This window comes from Oncorhynchus kisutch, linkage group LG10 (genome assembly GCF_002021735.2).
Source record: "Oncorhynchus kisutch isolate 150728-3 linkage group LG10, Okis_V2, whole genome shotgun sequence".
Taxonomy (NCBI): domain Eukaryota; kingdom Metazoa; phylum Chordata; class Actinopteri; order Salmoniformes; family Salmonidae; genus Oncorhynchus; species Oncorhynchus kisutch.
Genome location: NC_034183.2, coordinates 62,027,527 through 62,046,393, shown reverse-complemented (window position 1 = coordinate 62,046,393; position 18,867 = coordinate 62,027,527). Strand labels below are relative to the sequence as shown.

Here is an 18,867-nt window from a genome sequence, read left to right as displayed (position 1 = left end):
TTACCAACTACTTCTCTGATAGAGTTCAGTGTGTCAAATCAGAGGGCCTGTTGTCCGGACCTCTGGCAGTCTCTATGGGGATGCCACAGGGTTCAACCCTTGGGCCGACTCTCTTCTCTGTATACATCAATGATGTTGCTCTTGCTGCTGGTGATTCTCTGGTAAACCTCTACGCAGACACCATTCTGTATACTTCTGGCCCCTCTTTGGACACTGTGTTAACTAACCTCCAGACGAGCTTCAATGCCATACAACTCTCCTTCCGTAGCCTCCAACTGCTCTTAAACGCAAGTCAAATTAAATGCATGCTATTCAACCGATCACTGCCCTCACCTTCCCGCCCGTCCAGCATCACTACTCTGGACGGTTCTGAAATTAGAATACGTGGACAACTACAAATGCCTAGGTGTCTGGTTAGACTATAAACTCTCCTTCCAGACTCACATTAAGCATCTCCAATCCAAAATTAAATCTAGAATTGGCTTCCTATATCGCAACAAAGCATCCTTCACTCATGCTGCCAAAAATACCCTCGTAAAACTGACCATCCTACCGATCCTCGACCTCGGTGATGTCATTTACAAAATAGCATCTAACACTCTACTCAACAAACTGGATGCAGTCTATCACAGTGCCATCCGTTTTGTCACCAAAGCCCCATACACTACCCACCATTGCGACCTGTACGCTCTCGTTGGTTGGCCCTCGCTTCATACTCGTCGCCAAACCCACTGGCTACAGGTTATCTACAAGTCTCTGCTAGGTAAAGCCCTGGCCTTATCTCAGCTCACTGGTCACCATAGCAGCACCCACTCCTAGCACACGCTCCAGCAGGTATATCTCACTGGTCACCCCCAAAGCCAATTCCTCCTTTGTTCGTCTTTCCTTCCAGTTCTCTGCTGCCAATGACTGGAACGAACTACAAAAATCTCTGAAGCTGGAGACTCATATCTCCCTCACTAGCTTTAAGTACCAGCTGCCAGAGCAGCTCACAGATCACTGCACCTGTACATAGCCCATCTGTAAAAAGCCCATCTATCTACCTACCTCATCCCCATACTGTATTTATTTATTTATCGTGCTCCTTTGCACCCCAGTATCTCTACTTGCACATTCATCTTCTGCACATCTACCATTCCAGTGTTTAATTGCTATATTGTAATTACTTCGCCACCATGGCCTATTTATTGCCTTAACTCCCTTACCTTACCTCATTTGCACTCACTGCATATAGACTTTTTGTTTTCTTTTGTTCTACTGTATTATTGACTGTGTTCTGTTTATTCCATGTGTAACTCTGTGTTGTTGTATGTGTCGAATTGCTATGCTTTATCTTGGCCAGGTCGCAGTTGCAAATGAGAACTTGTTCTCAACTAGCCTACCTGGTTAAATAAAGGTGAAATTAATTTTTTTTTTTTTTAATCTAGGTTTGTACCGTTAGACTTTCCATCAACCTTGAATAAAAACAATGCACAACACAGTAATTGAGTACATTGAGACATCAAGTGATTTGTGATGATATGATCTGGCTCAGTTAATAGAGCATGGTGCTTGCAATGCTAGGGTTTGATTCCCACGGGGGACCAGTGCGAAAAAGTGTGAAAATGTATGCACGCACTACTATAAGTTTCTCTTGATAAGAGCGACTAGAAAAAGGAATGAATAGAGCATTTCGTTTTTCACAAAGAAATAAGTTGCATTTGCAAAGTATTTCAAGAAACTGAAAAACATATATCAAGCATTTTTATATTCCAACAAGTATTATCAGATGAACTGTTTGTACAGATACTTTTCAGACTCAAGTTACAAATGCTGGTAAACACTCCAATACATTTAGTTTAAATTTGTTCACTAAAGTTTTGCACTGGACCTTTACTAGTGCTGTATTAGCTGACGATATAGATGTCTTCAGTGCTGGCAACAACAAAAAATAATTAATGTAGCAGGTTAGGATAATTCGGTTACGTTTAGGAAAAGGGTTAGGGTTAACTCAAATGCAATTTCTACAAAAGCTTGACTCCTAGCCATGACTGCAAACATACCAAGATCTGATCATGGCTAGAGGAGATATAGCTTTTGGCAAGTTAACGTCAAAAGTCATTTAAAAAAAATCATTTTAGCTAACCCCAACTCGTTTCCTAACATTAAAGTAATTATCCTAACCTGCTGCGTAAATTCTCATAAACCGCTACGAAAAGTTAAATCTGACGTTAATTTGACAAAAGCTGGATTCCATCTAGCCATGACCCCAATATCGGTTGAAGGACGAGCTTCGCGTAGGAGTGATCTGAAACTGACGTAAGACTATGATCGTGTTCGAGAGGATCAAAACCGCAATGTACCATTGCGATTGACTGACCTACAAATTGTAGTGAGTTCTTATGTACTGTATGATGCAAGGTGATTTGTAGATCCGGCAGTCACCTGCTGTCCTTTTGATGCTCTCGAACACGGCCAATGATACTTCGCCATATTTGGTGGTTCGTGGAAAGGTCATGGCTAGAAGGGATATAGCGAAGACAGTATGCTGTGGCTACAGCTTTGTCAAATTAACGTCAAAAGTGCATATTAGCTAACCCTTAACTATATTCCTAACCTGCTATGTTAATTCTCATAACCTACGAAAAGTGAACTATGACAAAAGCTGTATCCATCTAGTCAAAACCGAGTACAAATTTCAACCGGATGCTTCAGATTTATACATCCGGTGAAACATCTGGCTACTTGTTCTATCTGTGGCCATGTTCCACCAACGGGTTTACGGTGAAGTTATCTCAAAAATATGGTTTATACGTTTTCAAACAACACTGAGGTCGAGTTCGCAACAGGTTTGCGTCCGGCTTCTCCCCAGCCCTCGCTGTTTCTTCGACGAACCGGTGCACGTGAAGGTAGATGGACTTTCTCCCCACCAGAAAGTAGAGTTGAGGTCCAAACTCAAGGACGATAAAGGGGTCATCTTTAGAGCTTCCGCTCTGGTCGCTGCAGATGCTAGCGGACAGGTGGACCTGTGTCGCTCTCCTTCTCTGGGCGGCAGCTACACGGGAGTTGAATCCATGGGCTTGTTTTGGGCCATGGTGGCCGAGACTCCACACAGCAAACTGTTAAAAAAAAATGTTTTGGGTTCAATGATGGTTGACATAGAAGTGCTGCATGGGGACACAGGTGAGCTCTTGGCCACAGAGACCAACGAGAGGCGGTTCATGACGGAAGGGGTAAGGAGAATACCGTTGGGCATGAAAGCAGGGAGAATACGGGGAGTCCTCTTTCTACCACCCGGTTAGTAGGCAATTTAAAATGCCCTGAAGTGGGAAATTATATTTTTGTGTCTATGGGACCAGGATTAAGTTCTAAAGAAATAGAAATCCATAGATTGTTATGTACCTTATTCATACCGGTTTAACGAAAGGGTCTATATTATGATGAAAAGTGTCTGAATATTTTGTTGTGAACTCTCCTAAGAAAAGCACAAATTACAGTTTAGAAGGCCTTTAAGGTTATGCCTTGATCACACGGACAGAGTCATTGCATTGTGCAAAATGGTACTGTGTGTGCAACAAAAGTTCAATATTCACCTTCTGCTACCATTTCTGTCAAGCCCTCTACACATTCAGTTTGATGCATAAGCTCAATAAATCCAACGTATGCACCACCCAGAGCCCACTGCAACTGCCTCTGCAACGCAATGCTGCAAGGCGAACTTCAGGTGTACCAAAATCCAATGACGCTGTCGGTATGATCAAGGCATTAGATAACAAAGCCTACTTTGCATTGCATAGGTTTTATATATTTAGGCCAGAAAGCATCTCCACCTGCAGTGAGTGACAAAACAGTACAGTACATTTCTGTTATTCTCTTTCTCCTATTCCTCTTTTATTCCCCAAACCTCACAGGGCAGGGTCCATTCCCCGGTGTACTGGATGTGTATACTCTGGGTGGAGGTATATCAGAGGTCCGGGCCAGTCTGCTGGCTAACAAAGGCTTTGTGGTTCTGGCTCTGGCCTACTTTGGCTTCCAGGACCTGCCCAGAACCGTGCCCAAATACTTTGACCTGGAGTACTTTGAAGAGGCTATCACTTTCCTGAGGCAACAGCCACAGGTTAGTGGAGGAAGAAAATCAGTGCCCGTACTCATAAAACATCTGAGATTAGGAGTGCTGATCTAGGAACAGGTTCCTCATGTCCATATAATGTCCAGCACTCTTAACTCCGACACATTGTGAATATAGGCCATTTGTTCCATGAGAAGAAAATGTCACCTTGAGGTTCCTCTCACTATGCTTCAATATTTTGTTAGCTGTGGTAAATGCTACTATCTAGTGGCTTCTGTTTGCTCTACACCAGGGGTTCTCCAACTTTTTTGGGGCGGGACCCCATTTGTGTTAGCAAATTCATCAGGGACCACCCAACAGACGTGAGACCAAGTCCTAAGCAAGTCTTATCTCTTGAGTCAAGTCCCAAGTAATGATGGGGAAGTCTCAAGTAAAGTTCCAAATTTAATAGCTCAGGTTAAGTCACAAGTCCCTAATTTTGGGTTTTGAGTCCTTAAGTCAATGGTTAAGTGTTTTATGCCAATTTCATTGAAATTGCAATACATCAGTGATTTTTGACCCACATGTTTGACAAACTGCACCCCCCACTACAAAATATTTTTGGGGGACCGATGATGCAGAGGTGGCACTACAGGGTCCAGAGTGGTGGGGAAAATTGTTTCCCCTGGGGCTTTTCCTAATCTGGTAACCTAATCAAATCAAATTTTATGAGTCATATTCGCCGACTACAACAGGTGTAGACCTTACAGTGAAATGCTTACTTACTATCCCCTGACCAACAATGCAGTTAAAAAAATATAGATAAGAGAGAAGTAATTAAAGAGCAGCAGTAAAATAACACTAGAGAGACTATTTACAGGGGGTACCGATACAGAGTCAATGTGCGGGGGCACCGGTTAGTTGAGGTAGTATGTACATGTAGGTAGTTATTAAAGGTACTATGCATAGATGACAACAGAGTAGTAGTGGTGTAGAAGGGGATGGGGGGGGGACACTGCAAATAGTCTGGGTAGCCATTTGACTAGATGTTCAGGAGTCTTATGGCTCGGGGGTAGAAGCTGTTTAGAAGCCTCTTGGACCTAGACTTGGCGCTCTGGTACCGCTTGCCGTGCTGTAGCATAGAGAACAGTCTATGACTAGGGTGACTGGAGTCTTTTACAATTTTTAGGGCCTTCCTCTGACACCGCCTGGTATAGAGGTCCTGGATGGCAGGAAGCTTGGCCCCGGTGATGTACTGGGCCGTACACACTACCCAATGTCGTGCCTTGCGGTCAGAGGCCGAGCAGTTGCCATACCAGGCAGTGATGAAACCAGTCCGGATGCTCTCGATGGTGCAGCTGTATAATATAAGGATCTGAGGACCCATGCCAAATCTTTTAGGTTTTGTTGTGCCCTCTTCGCGACTGTCTTGGTGTGCTTGGACCATGTTATTTTGTTGGTGATGTGGATACCCAAGGAACTTGAAGCTCTCAAACTGTTCCACTGCAGCCCCGTCGATGAGAATGAGTGCGTGCTTGATCCTCTTTTTCCTGTAGTCCACAATCATCTCCTTTGTCTTGATCACATTGAGAGAGAGGTTGTTGTCCTGGCATCACACGGCCAGGTCTATGACCTCCTCGCTATAGGTTTTCTCGTCGTTGTCGGTGATCACAGTTGTCATCAGCAAATATAATGATGGTGTTGTAGTGCCTGGCCGTGCAGTCATGAGTGAACAGGGAGTACAGGAGGGGACTGAGCACACACCCCTGAGAGGCCCCTGTGTTGAGGATCAGCGTGGTGGATGTGTTGTTACCTACACTTACCGCCTGGGGCTGCCCGTCAGGAAGTCCAGGATCCAGGGTTTCTGGGACAATGGTGTTGATGTGAGCCATGACCTGCCTTTCAAAGCACTTCATGGCTACAGACGTGAGTGCTATGGGTCAGTAGTCATTTAGGCAGATTACCTTAGTGTTCTTGGACACAGGGACTATGGTGGTCTGCTTAAAACATGTTGGTATTACAGACTTGGACAGGGTGAGGTTGAAAATACCAGTGAAGACACTTGCCTGTTGGTCAGTGCATGCTCGCAGTACATGTCCTTGTAATCTGTCTGGCCCTGCGGCCTTGTGAATGTTGACCTGTTTTAAAGGTCTTACTCACATCGGCTGCGGAGAGCGTGATCACACAGTCTTCCGGAACAGCTGGTGTGCATGTTTCAGTGTTATTTGCCTCGGAGTGAGCATAGAAGTAGTTTAGCTCGTCTGGTAGGCTTGTGACACTGGGAAGCTCTCGGCAGTGCTTCCCTTTTGTAGTCTGTAATGGTTTGCAAGCCCTGCCACATCCGATGAGCGTCAGACCCGGTGTAGTATGATTCAAGCTTAGTCATGTATTGACACTTTGCTTGTGATGGTTCGTCGGACGGCATAGCGGGATTTCTTATAAGCTTCCGGGTTAGAGTCCTGCTCCTTGAAAGTGGCAGCTCTAGCCTTTAGCTCAGTGTGGATGCTGCCTGTAATCCATGGCTTCTGGTCGGGGTATGTACGTACTGTCACTGTGGGGACGACGTCATAGATGCACTTATTGATGATGCCAATGACTGATCTGGCGTACTCCTCAATGCCATCGGCGGAATCCCGGAACATATTCTAGTCTGTGCTAGCAAAACAGTCCTGTAGCTTAGCATCTGTGTCCTCTGACCACTTTTTTTTATTGGATCTAGTCACTGGTGCCTCCTGCTTTAATTTTTGCTTTTAAGCAGGAATCAGGAGGATATAATTATGGTCAGATTTGCCAAATGGAGGGAGAGCTTCTGTGTGGAGTATAGGTGGTCCAGAGTTCTTTTTCTTCTGGTTGCACATACAACATGCTGATAGAAATTTAGTAAAAACTGATTTAAGTTTCCCTGCATTAACGTCCCTGGCTACTAGGAGCGCCGCCTCTGGGTGAGCGTTTTCTTGTTTGCTTATGGCGGAATACAGCTCATTCAATGCTATGTTAGTGCCAGCCTCTGACTGACTGTGGTGGTATGTAAACAGCTACAAAGAATACAGATGAAATCTCTCTTCGGTAGGTAGTGTGGTCTACAGCTTATCATGAGATCCTCTACCTCAGGGGAGCAATAGCTCGAGACTTCCTTAGATATCGTGCACCAGCTGTTGATTACAAAAATACATAGACCGCCTCACCTTGTCTTATCAGACGCTGCTGTTCTGTCCTGCCGGTACATCGTATGACCAGCCAGCTGTATGTTGATTTTGTCATCGTTCAGCCACGACTCCGTGAAGCATAAGATGTTAGTTTTTTATGTCCCGTTGGTAGTTTAATCTTCCACATAACTTGTCGATTTTATTGTCCAAAGATAGCACATTTGCTTGCAGAATGGAGGGAAGTGGGGGTTTATTCCATTGCCTACGAATTCTTAGAAGGCAGCCCTTTTTCTCCGCCGCCTCTTCACGCAGATCACAGGGATCGGGGCCAGTTCCAGAGGAAGCAGTATATCCTTTGCGTCGGACTCGTCAGAGTCATGAAAGGAAAAAAAGGATTCTGCTTGTCCGTGGTGAGTAATCGCAGTCCGGATGTCTAGAAGTTATTTTTGGTCATAAGTGACTGTAGCTGCAACATTATGTAAAACCTTTTTTTTATAAACAAACAAAAAAACACAATCGGCTGGGGGCACGTAAAACGTCTGTCTTCTTCTCCGGCACCATCTTGACCAGGTATAAATCAGCAACCTATTGGGCAGTGTTTTCCAAACTCGGTCCCCAGGACCCCAAAGGGTGCACAGCTGATTCAAAATATCAAATCTTGATGATTACTTGAATCAGCTGTGTAGTGCTAGGGCCAAAACTAAAACGTCCACCACTTGGGGTCTCGAAGACAAAGTTTGAGGAACTCTGATGTATGGTCTGACAGTGATTTTTCTTTAGTAGTTCTAAAGTACATTCTCAAAGTATTCAGACCCCTTGACTTTCCCCACTTGTTATGTTACAGCCTTATTCTGAAACAGATTTAAGAAATGAATCCTTCATCAATCTACACACAAAAAACATACCTTGTTTACATACTGTTGAAGTTTACATACACATTAGCCAAATACATTTAAACTCAGTTTTTCACAATTCCTGACATTTAATCATAGTAAAAATTCCTTTTTTAGGTCAGTTAGGATCACCACTTTATTTTAAGAATGAAATGTCAGAATAATAGTGGAGAAAGGATTTATTTCAGCTTTTATTTCTTTAATCACATTCCCAGTGGGTCAGAAGTTTACATACACTCACTTAGTATTTAGTAGCATTGCCTTTTAAATTGTTTAACTTGGGTCAAATGTTTCGGGTAGCCTTCCACAAGCTTCCCACAATAAGTTGGGAGAATTTTGGCCCATTCCTCATAACAGAGCTCGTGTAACTGAGTCAGGTTTGTAGGCCTCCTTGCTCGTGTGACAGGTTAAAGGAAATAGTCATAGCCTGTTATACATTAAAAAGTATTAGTAAGTTCATAGTATGTGAGGATCTTAAAACATCTAAGGTTAAAAAGATGCATTCAGTATCAGTTGATAAAGATTGATAACATTCATATAATTGTGTTAAAGTTCAAATCTGTCAAAGGGTATGAATTGTGAGAGTAATGTGTAAACGTTATATTGATTACTTTATTTTATAGTGCCTAAAAGTGTTAATCTGTGATCTACGAAATGCTCTTAATCTATGAGCCGGAGATCGATTGCTCTGGTCTCCACCCATATTCCTGGGGAAAATCGCGGTCTTTTTCTCATTCAACTAAACGTTAAATTGAGAATACAACACCGTATCACTCTCGTGATTATTTCTCCCCTGTTTTCAGGTACTTTATTGATGATAAAAATAGTAATTTAAATGTTATAACTCAGTAGCTGCCATTTTATGTCGATTGTGAATGAACATGTACGTTGTTAATAAGATATTTTGCTGTGTTATTTGTATAATGGTTTTTCTGTTGTTTTGTAATGTGTTACTTTTGTGAAACTGATTCAACTAAACGTTAAATTGAGAATACAACACCGTATCACTCTCGTGATTATTTCTCCCCTGTTTTCAGGGGCGTAACATTTTTGGAGGCTCCGCTGAGATTGCTGCTCAGATGTCCAGTTTCCACACCCTGGTCGCTGAATTCCGAGCCAGCTAAATCTCCACATAACAACTCAGGCAGGCTGCAGTGAGGAAAGTGTTGCTGTTTGAGGGAAGTTGGAAGTTAGTGGTTAAGTACGTGTCAACTGAGGCCATTGATCGACCATCAGAGACAGTAAGGACCATCTAATTCAGAGTCAAGTCCTGCACAGTAAAAGTTCCTCCTGTTCTGTCAACATGACAAGTGCCTTGGAAGAACTACAGGAAGAGGTAGTAGGAGAATTGCACACCCTGACTAAAGACAAATTACTAGAGATATGTGATTTCCTTGAAATATCAGGCGAACAGAGAAGAGATGTTAAAGACAAATCCCGCATAGCATTAATGACTCGCATTATGATGTTCCTTGAAAGAGAGGAAGTTGCAGAGTTAGAAGATGGCGGCATGTCGGAATTGTTGCTACTTAGAGACAAAATGACAGAGATGATCAGTGGCATAGATAACAAAACAGGGCAAATTGACCATGATATTGAACCAGCCGGAACACATCACAGAATAGAGGAATTGAGAACTGTAACTCCACAACAAGGGGTGGGAACTGAGCAGATTATTGCAGCCAAAGCCAGTGATTCTCTGCGTCAGCCCCAACAACATGCCAATCTTCAGGGGAGCGTGCCGCTCTCACCCAATGCACAGCCCAGCTCATACTGGCGCAAAGAGTTTAAAATTTCTGGTCAGATAGGTGAACCGGGCCAGAAAGAAAAACTGATTTTTTTCTAGCCTTGTCCATCAGATTGAAAATGGACTTAACAGAGGATATCCTGAGGTAGAAATAGTATACGCAGTAGTCAGGGCTATTTCTCCAGGCTCACAGCTACGCAGCTACTTGGAAGGTAAACCCCAGCTAACTCTTCCCACACTTAGATGTATCCTGCGTTCCCACTTCCAAGAGAAGAGTGCAACAGAGCTTTACAAACAGCTAGCTTCAGAAGCACAGCATAGCAAGGAGACCCCTCAAAGTTTCCTGATGCGTGTTTTAGATTTGAGGCAAAAAGTACTGTTTGCATCCCAGGAGTCAGAATCAGGGCTTAAGTATGACCCTGCTCTAGTCCAGAGCATGTGTTTTCACACAGTCCTTACGGGTCTCCAGAGTGACAGTATCAGGATTGACATGCAGCCTCTCCTGCTAGAGAGCAAAACATCAGATGAGGTTTTGCTAGAGAAGCTTAACATTGCTTGTGCTAATGAGATAAAAAGACGAAACAAAAAGCGGTTTAATGCCCCACAGCCTGCTACAACTGTAAGTGTAGTCCAGTTAGAAGATACGCCATCTGCAAAGTGTCCTGTGAAGGAAGCCAAAACTACGATACCTGCAGGACTGTTAACAGAGTTAGCTGAACTTAAGACAGGTGTAGCTTCTCTAAAAGGTCTCAGTGCAGAGATTGCTCAGATTAAAGAGACATTACAGCAGCCTATGTTTCAGTCACCGCCTTGTGCCTATGCCCCACCCCCAGTTAGGAGGCCAAATAGGGACCCCCAGCCACCTGTTTCCCAGCAGCAGTATTACAGCAACTACAGTCGGTCCCAAGCACCTGACCCTGCGCAGCATCAATATGCACCTAACCGGTATACCAACCACTCTGCTCAAGCTCCAAGGAGGTGTTTTGTCTGCCAGCAGGCCAGAACAGATGCACGCTGCACACACTGCTTCCGATGTGGGAGTGGAGAACATTTTCAAGCTGGATGTAAAATCCGGGGAGCCAGACCATCAAGGGAGGCCCCTTTAAACGGAAACGGGTTACCGCTGAGGGACGAGTGTTAACCGTAGCTACCAAAAAGTCCCAGGAATGTGCAAATTGTGCCAGAGAAGATTCATTTGAGAACCTGAAACAATGTTCATCATGTAAAGAGACACTGTACTGTTCCAAAGTATGTCAAAACCAATATTGGACTAAACATAAGGAAAAATGCACTCACCTGAAAATTGACTCTAATAGTGAAAGGTTTTCCTGTACAGAGGAAAATGCCCACTCCTTACCATCCCTAGCTCAAGGTTGCCACCCCCGTAAGGTCACCTCGCTAGTAGGCAGACAGTGCCTTATTGAGTGTCACCTGAATCGCCACCACCTCCAAGCTCTATGGGACACAGGCTCTCAGGTATCGGTCATTGATGAACGATGGAAAGAGGAATCTCTCCCAAACGCAAGGCTGAGAGATGTTTCAGAAATTCTGGACTCACCTGATGATCTAAGGTTGACTGCAGCAAATGGGACTGAAATGCCGTACCTGGGATGGATTGAAACAACTTTTCGGCTAGCCTCTGAAACTGACCAAACAAAGGAACTGATCATCCCGGTGCTGGTAATGAAAGGCTGTCACCTATCACATCCCATCATAGGTTTCAATGTTATCGAGCACATCCTGACAATGACCGAAAAGACTAAACGATACAGTACAGTAAAAACAGCTTTCCCAAGCCTCAATAGAAACAAGGTGAGAGCTTTTATACAGGCTGTTAGCGCAGAACAGACAGATGAATACGCAGTGAAAACCAAGAAAGAGAAGGTTGCTGTACCAAAACACAGTAGCATTCAGATTGAGTGCCGTGTAGCTTCCCAGCCTTTCAAAGATTACATGACAATGCTTTTCCAGCCAGACCTGAACCCGCAGTGGCCAGACGACCTTGAGTTCTTTGACACACTAGTCAGAGTCAGGAAAGGTGTTTTTCCAGTTATCCTGCTTGATGTCTCTAACCCCACTGACCACGACATTGCCCTGCTAGGACGCACAATAATCGGTACAGTACAAACCATTATGACTGTGTTACCTGCCCAAGTCTTTGAAAAAACTGTCACCCCAGCCACAGTGAATCACACCAGCGTTCGAACCCCATGTACTGCTACTGAACAGTGGGATCCACCAGTAGATTTAACTCACCTAACCGAAGAACAGAGAGAGGTTGTGAGGCAAATGCTTAGAGAAGAGTGTCACTCCTTCTCCAGATCAGACAATGACATTGGCTGCATTGAACGATTGAAAATGACTATTTCTCTAAAGGACTCTGAACCAGTAAAGCGCACATACATGTCAGTGCCCAGGCCACTGTATCAGGAGATGAAGGGTTACATTTATGACCTCATAGTCCAGGGCTGGGTTAGGAAGTCAAACTCTTCATATTCTTCACCTGTCGTGTGGGTTCGTAAGAAGGACGGGACCCTCCGGTTGTGTATAGATTACAGAGACCTGAACAGAAAGACACATCCCGACCGCCAGCCCATCCCTCGGGTCCAAGACATCATGGACAGTTTAGGGGGTAATTCCTGGTTCTCCCTCTTAGATCAGGGGAAAGCGTATCACCAGGGGTTCATCTCTGAAGAGAGCAGACCACTGACAGCATTTGTGACCCCATGGGGACTCTATGAGTGGATACGTATGCCATTCAGCCTCATGAACGCTCCTGCAGCTTTTCAGCGGTGTATGGAGGAGTGTTTGGAAGGGCTCCGGGATAACATCTGCATTCCTTATCTGGACGACACGCTATTTTTCAGTAAAACATTCGACAGCCATGTGAATGATGTGCGAAAAGTTTTGCAGCGTCTCAGAGAGTATGGCATTAAACTCAAGCCAAGTAAGTGTGATCTCTTTAAACCCCAGGTCCGTTATTTGGGCAGAATAGTGTCTGCAGAGGGCAGCCGAGTTGACCCAGCCGATTTTGAAGCAGTAAGAGCATTGAAAGAAATCAGACCAGAGACTGTGGGCCAGCTCAGAAAAATGCTTGGTTTACTCACTTACTACAGACAGTACATCAAAGACTTTTCTAGGAGTGCCTGCTGCCTGTATGACCTCCTGAAAGCAGATTCAGAGAAATTACCTGACCACCCACGGAAAACAAAAACAAAGAAAGTAAGTCATGTGGTGCCCTCAAACAAGCCAATCCTGTGGACTGACCAGCATCAACAGGCACTTGAACAGCTGATTGAGTGTTTGCTTCACCCACCAGTTTTAGGTTTCCCTGATTTCACTCAGCCATTTGTTGTACACACTGATGCGTCACACCAAGGCTTGGGAGCAGTTCTTTATCAAAAGCAAGAGGGGAAGCGTAGGGTCATTGCTTATGGCTCTCGAACCTTAACAGCAGCTGAGAAGAACTATCACTACCACTCGAGCAAGCTAGAATTTCTAGCTCTAAAATGGGCAATCACTGATAAGTTCCATGACTATTTGTACTATGCTCCGACCTTCACTGTATACAGCGATAACAACCCGCTCTGCTACATTCTGTCTACTGCAAAACTGAACGCAACCACTTCCAGGTGGGTTGCAGACTTGGCTGATTTCCACTTTACAATAAAGTACAGGCCAGGCAGAGAGAACGGTGATGCAGATGCTTTGTCAAGGATGCCACTGGATGTAGAGTCACTGATGAGAGAATGTTCTGAGGAGCTTCCACCAGACACCATCGCCGCCACGATACAAGCAGTTGAGGTACAGAAAGCGGCTGTTGTAACTTGGTCATTTTCAGCTGCATCTATGGCAGTATCAGCTGAAGGTGAGACAACCACTGCAACAACCAGCTCGATCCCAAAAGATGGGATAAGAGAAGCACAAGAATTTGATCCGGTCATCCGTCCTGTGCTCAATTTCAAACTGTCTGGTTCCAAACCGCCAGTTAAAGAGCAAAAGAAATTCAGTCCAAAGACAAAATGCCTATTCAGAGAATGGGACAAATTGACAATAGACAGTGATGGCATTCTGTACAGAATCACTACAGCCCGCAAGCAGTTAGTTCTACCAGAGCAGTACAAAGGTAACGTGATGGAAGAGTTGCACAATAACATGGGACACCAAGGTACTGACCGCACTGTATCACTAGTACGTGACCGCTTCTTCTGGCCATATATGCAATCTGACATCGAGCACTATGTGACTAAAACTTGTAGCTGTGTCAAGCAGAAAAAGCCAGCCCATGCAACAAGAGCTCCTCTGACAAACATTGTGACAACACAGCCATTTGAACTGGTATGTATTGACTTCCTTCATCTCGACAGATGCAAAGGGGGATATGAGTACATCCTCGTGATTGTTGATCATTTTACACGGTTCACTCACGCCACCACATCAAAGTCAGGTAAAACTGCTGCAAATCTCATCTTCAATGACTTTGCCCTGAAGTTTGGGTTCCCGTCCCGCATCCACCATGACCAAGGGGGAGTATTTGAAAATCAGTTGTTCCATCAGTTAAAGAAACTCAGTGGCATGGCAGGGTCCAGGACAACACCCTATCACCCGATGGGAAACGGTCAAGCGGAACGCATGAACAGAACATTGTTGCAAATGTTAAAGACACTAACTGAGACACAAAAGTCAAATTGGAAGGAGTCTCTGAACAAACTGGTTTATGCCTATAACCGCACCCGTTGCGAAGTGACTGGCTATTCACCATTTTATCTTCTGTTTGGGAGATCACCCAGGCTTCCAGTTGATATGCTCTTTGGATTGTGCACAGAGGCAGGTTCCAGTAACCAGCGAGAATACGTGGAGAACTGGAAACGAGGGATGGAAGAAGCATACGCCATTGCAAATGAAAATGCTCAGAAAGCCGCTGAAAGAAGTAAGAAGTACTATGACACTAAAGTTAGGAGTTCAGTGCTACAGCCTGGCGAGCGAGTTCTGATTAAAAACCTGACACCAAGAGGAGGACCAGGAAAACTCCGTAACTATTGGGAAGATACAATTCACACAGTGGTGAGACAAATGGGTTCAGACCTGCCGATTTATGAATTGAGACCAGAAAACGGTAGGGGACGCTCCAGGGTCCTGCACAGAAATCTGCTCATGTCCTGTGACCACTTACCTTTTGAGACACAACCAGAAATGACCAAAGTGGACAGAAGTCAGAAAACGAGGAGACACCAGCCTGCATCACAGACTCTAGATTCTGATGAAGATAGTGGGGATGAATATGACCTTCATCATGAGCCGCTACAGGTTCCCACATCTCCTACAGTACCTGAGGAGAGGAATGCTGAATCAGCGAGAGAGTGGGAACACAGGCCCCCATCAGTGAAACAGACAGTTGCAGTGCCAGTCCCTGATACGCTACCAGCACAGCTTCTTGTTGAAAAGCGGCTGGAGGAGACAACAACAGTTAAAGACCTGCCTGCTGAGGAGAGTAACTTGCCTGCTGAAAATGTGCCTGATGATCGTCCACCAAGTGCCTTTCCTTCATATACTGATGCTGCTGAACCTGAGGAACCAGCCTACCCACTGCCACAAAGAGAGAGACACCCTCCAAGACGTATCACCTATGATCAGCTTGGTATCCCTTCCTGCTACAGTATACAGCCACAGCCACAGTTGTTCCCTGTCTACTCTGCACCAGGACTGGTTCCATGGCTGCCATCACTACAGCAATGTTACTTTCAGCCACCTTACATGTATGGGCTTCAGCAAACATGAGACTACAGAGTTGACATGTTTGACCATGGACTACTGTCTGATTTCACAGACTGTCAAAAGAGACAATTTGCAGACTATGCATATAGATCATTAAAATTGATGGACTGTTGATCAATAGTATGAGAAAATACTGCTTATGTTATATAGCTGGTCAACAGATATGGACTGTGAATATAACTTGTTAGTTATATTTGAACTGTGACCCTTGACCTCTGCTCAAGTACTACCTTACAGAAGAGGATTTTCTAGGTCCAGTGCATACGGACTGTTGAAGAAGACAATGTTGGTAATGTTGGGACAACATTTATTGTGTCGGGGAGAGTGTGACAGGTTAAAGGAAATATTCATAGCCTGTTATACATTAAAAAGTATTAGTAAGTTCATAGTATGTGAGGATCTTAAAACATCTAAGGTTAAAAAGATGCATTCAGTATCAGTTGATAAAGATTGATAACATTCATATAATTGTGTTAAAGTTCAAATCTGTCAAAGGGTACGAATTGTGAGAGTAATGTGTAAATGTTATATTGATTACTTGATTTTGTAGTGCCTAAAAGTGTTAATCTGTGATCTACGAAATGCTCTTAATCTATGAGCCGGAGATCGATTGCTCTGGTCTCCACCCATATTCCTGGGGAAAATCGCAGTCTTTTTCTCATTCAACTAAACGTTAAATTGAGAATACAACACCGTATCACTCTCGTGATTATTTCTCCCCTGTTTTCAGGTACTTTATTTATGATAAAAATAGTAATTTAAATGTTATAACTCACTAACATGTCAAGAGTGTTTAAGGTGTGTCTTAGTAACGTTTTGAGGAAGTTAGAGTTAAGTTTGAAGAGAGTAATATTAGCCCTGCTCGGTTGAAGTGAAGAATAGCATCGTACTGAGAGTAGCTGCCATTTTATGTCGATTGTGAATGAACATGTACGTTGTTAATAAGATATTTTGCTGTGTTATTTGTATAATGGTTTTTCTGTTGTTTTGTAATGTGTTACTTTTGTGAAACTGATTCAACTAAATGTTAAATTGAGAATACAACACCGTATCACTCTCGTGATTATTTCTCCCCTGTTTTCAGGGGCGTAACACTCGCACATGCTTTTTCAGTTCTGCCCACAAATTTTCTATAGGCTTGAGGTCAGGGCTTTGTGATGGTCACTCCAATACCTTGACTTTGTTGTCCTTAACTTTGGAAGTATGCTTGGGGTCATTGTCCACTTGGAAGACCCATTTGCAACCAAGCTTTAACTGATGTCTTGAGATGTTGCTTCAATATATCCACATACTTTTTCAGCCTCATGATGCCATCTATTTTGTGAAGTGCACCAGTCCCTCCTGCACCAAAGCACCCCCACAACATGATGCTGCCACCCCCATGCTTCACGGTTGGGATGATGTTCTTCGGTTTGCAAGCCTCCCCCTTTTCCCTCCAAACATAACGATGGTCATGATGGCCAAACAGTTCTATTTTTGTTTCATCAGACCAGAGGACATTTCTCCAAAAGGTACGATCTTTGTCCAAATGTGCAGTTGCAAACCGTAGGCTTTTTTATGGTGGTTTTAGAGCAGTGGTTTCTTCCTTGCTGAGCGACCTTTCTGGTTACTTCGATATAGGACTTGTTTTACTGTGGATATAGATACGTTTGTACCTGTTTCCTCCATTATCTTCAAATCAAATTTATTTATATAGCCCTTCGTACATCAGCTGATATCTCAAAGTGCTGTACAGAAACCCAGCCTAAAACCCCAAACAGCAAGCAATGCAGGTGTAGAAGCACGGTGGCTAGGAAAAACTCCCTAGAAAGGCCAATACCTAGGAAGAAACCTAGAGAGGAACCAGGCTATGTGGGGTGGCCAGTCCTCTTCTGGCTGTGCCGGGTGGAGATTATAACAGAACATGGCCAAGATGTTCAAATGTTCATAAATGACCAGCATGGTCGAATAATAATAAGGCAGAACAGTTTAAACTGGAGCAGCAGCACAGTCAGGTGGAAGTTGAAACTGGAGCAGCAGCATGGCCAGGTGGACTGGGGACAGCAAGGAGTCATCATGTCAGGTAGTCCTGGGGCATGGTCCTAGGGCTCAGGTCAGTTGAAACTGGAACAGCAGCATGGCCAGGTGGACTGGGGACAGCAAGGAGTCATCATGTCAGGTAGTCCTGGGGCATGGTCCTCCGAGAGAGAGAAAGAAAGAGAGAAGGAGAGAATTAGAGAACGCACACTTAGATTCACAGGACACCGAATAGGACAGGAGAAGTACTCCAGATATAACAAACTGACTCCAGCCCCCTGACACATAAACTACTGCAGCATAAATACTGGAGGCTGAGACAGGAGGGGTCAGGAGACACTGTGGCCCCATCCGAGGACACCCCCGGACAGGGGGTGTCCCCCCTTCACAAGGTCCATTGCTGCTGTTCTGGGATTGATATGCATCTTTTGCACCAAGGTAAGTTCATCTCTAGGAGACAGAACACGTCTCCTTCCTGAGCGGTATGAAGGCTGCGTGATCCCATGGTGTTTATACTTGCGTACTATTGTTTGTACAGATGAACGCGGTACCTTCAGGAGTTTGGAAATTACTCCCAGGGATGAACCAGACTTGTGGAGGTGTACGATTTACTCCCTGCAGTCTTGGCTGATTTTTAAAAAGATTTTCCCATGATGTCAAGCAAAGAGCCACAGAGTCTGAAGGTAGGCCTTGAAATACATCCACAGGTACACCTCCAATTGACTCAAATAATGTCAATTAGCCTATCAGAAGTGTCTAAAGCCATGACATAATTGTGTCACGGCCTGGTACGGCAACTGCTCCGCCCACAACTGTAAGGCTCTCCAGAGCGTAGTGAGGTCTGCACAACGCATCACCGGGGGCAAACTACCTGCCCTCCAGGACACCTACACCACCCGATGTCACAGGAAGTGCCAAAAAGATCATCAAGGACAACAACCACCTGAGCCACTGCCTGTTCACCCCGCTATCATCCAGAAGGCGAGGTCAGTCCAGGGCATCAAAGCTGGAACTGAAAAACAGCTTCTATCTCAAGGCCATCAGACTGTTAAACAGCCATCACTAACATTGAGTGGCTGCTGCCAACATACTGACTCATCTCTAGCCACTTTAAACAATGCTACTTTATATAATGTGTACATACCCTACATTACTCATCTCATATGTATATACTGTACTATATACCATCTACTGCATCTTGCCTATGCCGTTCGGCCATCGCTCATCCATATAGTTATATGTACATATTCTTATTAATTCCTT

The 18,867-nt window shown here is 44.3% G+C and overlaps 1 protein-coding gene across 1 annotated transcript in view; it reads left to right on the top strand.

Annotated features, from left to right (window-relative positions):
• The first annotated feature begins 2,722 nt into the window (after positions 1–2,722).
• Positions 2,723–18,867, top strand: part of LOC109897375 (acyl-coenzyme A thioesterase 1) — a 29,613-nt gene continuing 13,468 nt past the window's right edge. The window contains exons 1-2 of the mRNA XM_020491885.2: positions 2,723–3,276; positions 3,891–4,096. Of these exons, the coding sequence (XP_020347474.1) occupies positions 2,742–3,276; positions 3,891–4,096 (741 nt within the window). The 5' untranslated portion in view covers positions 2,723–2,741. The remainder of the gene's footprint in view (positions 3,277–3,890; positions 4,097–18,867) is intronic.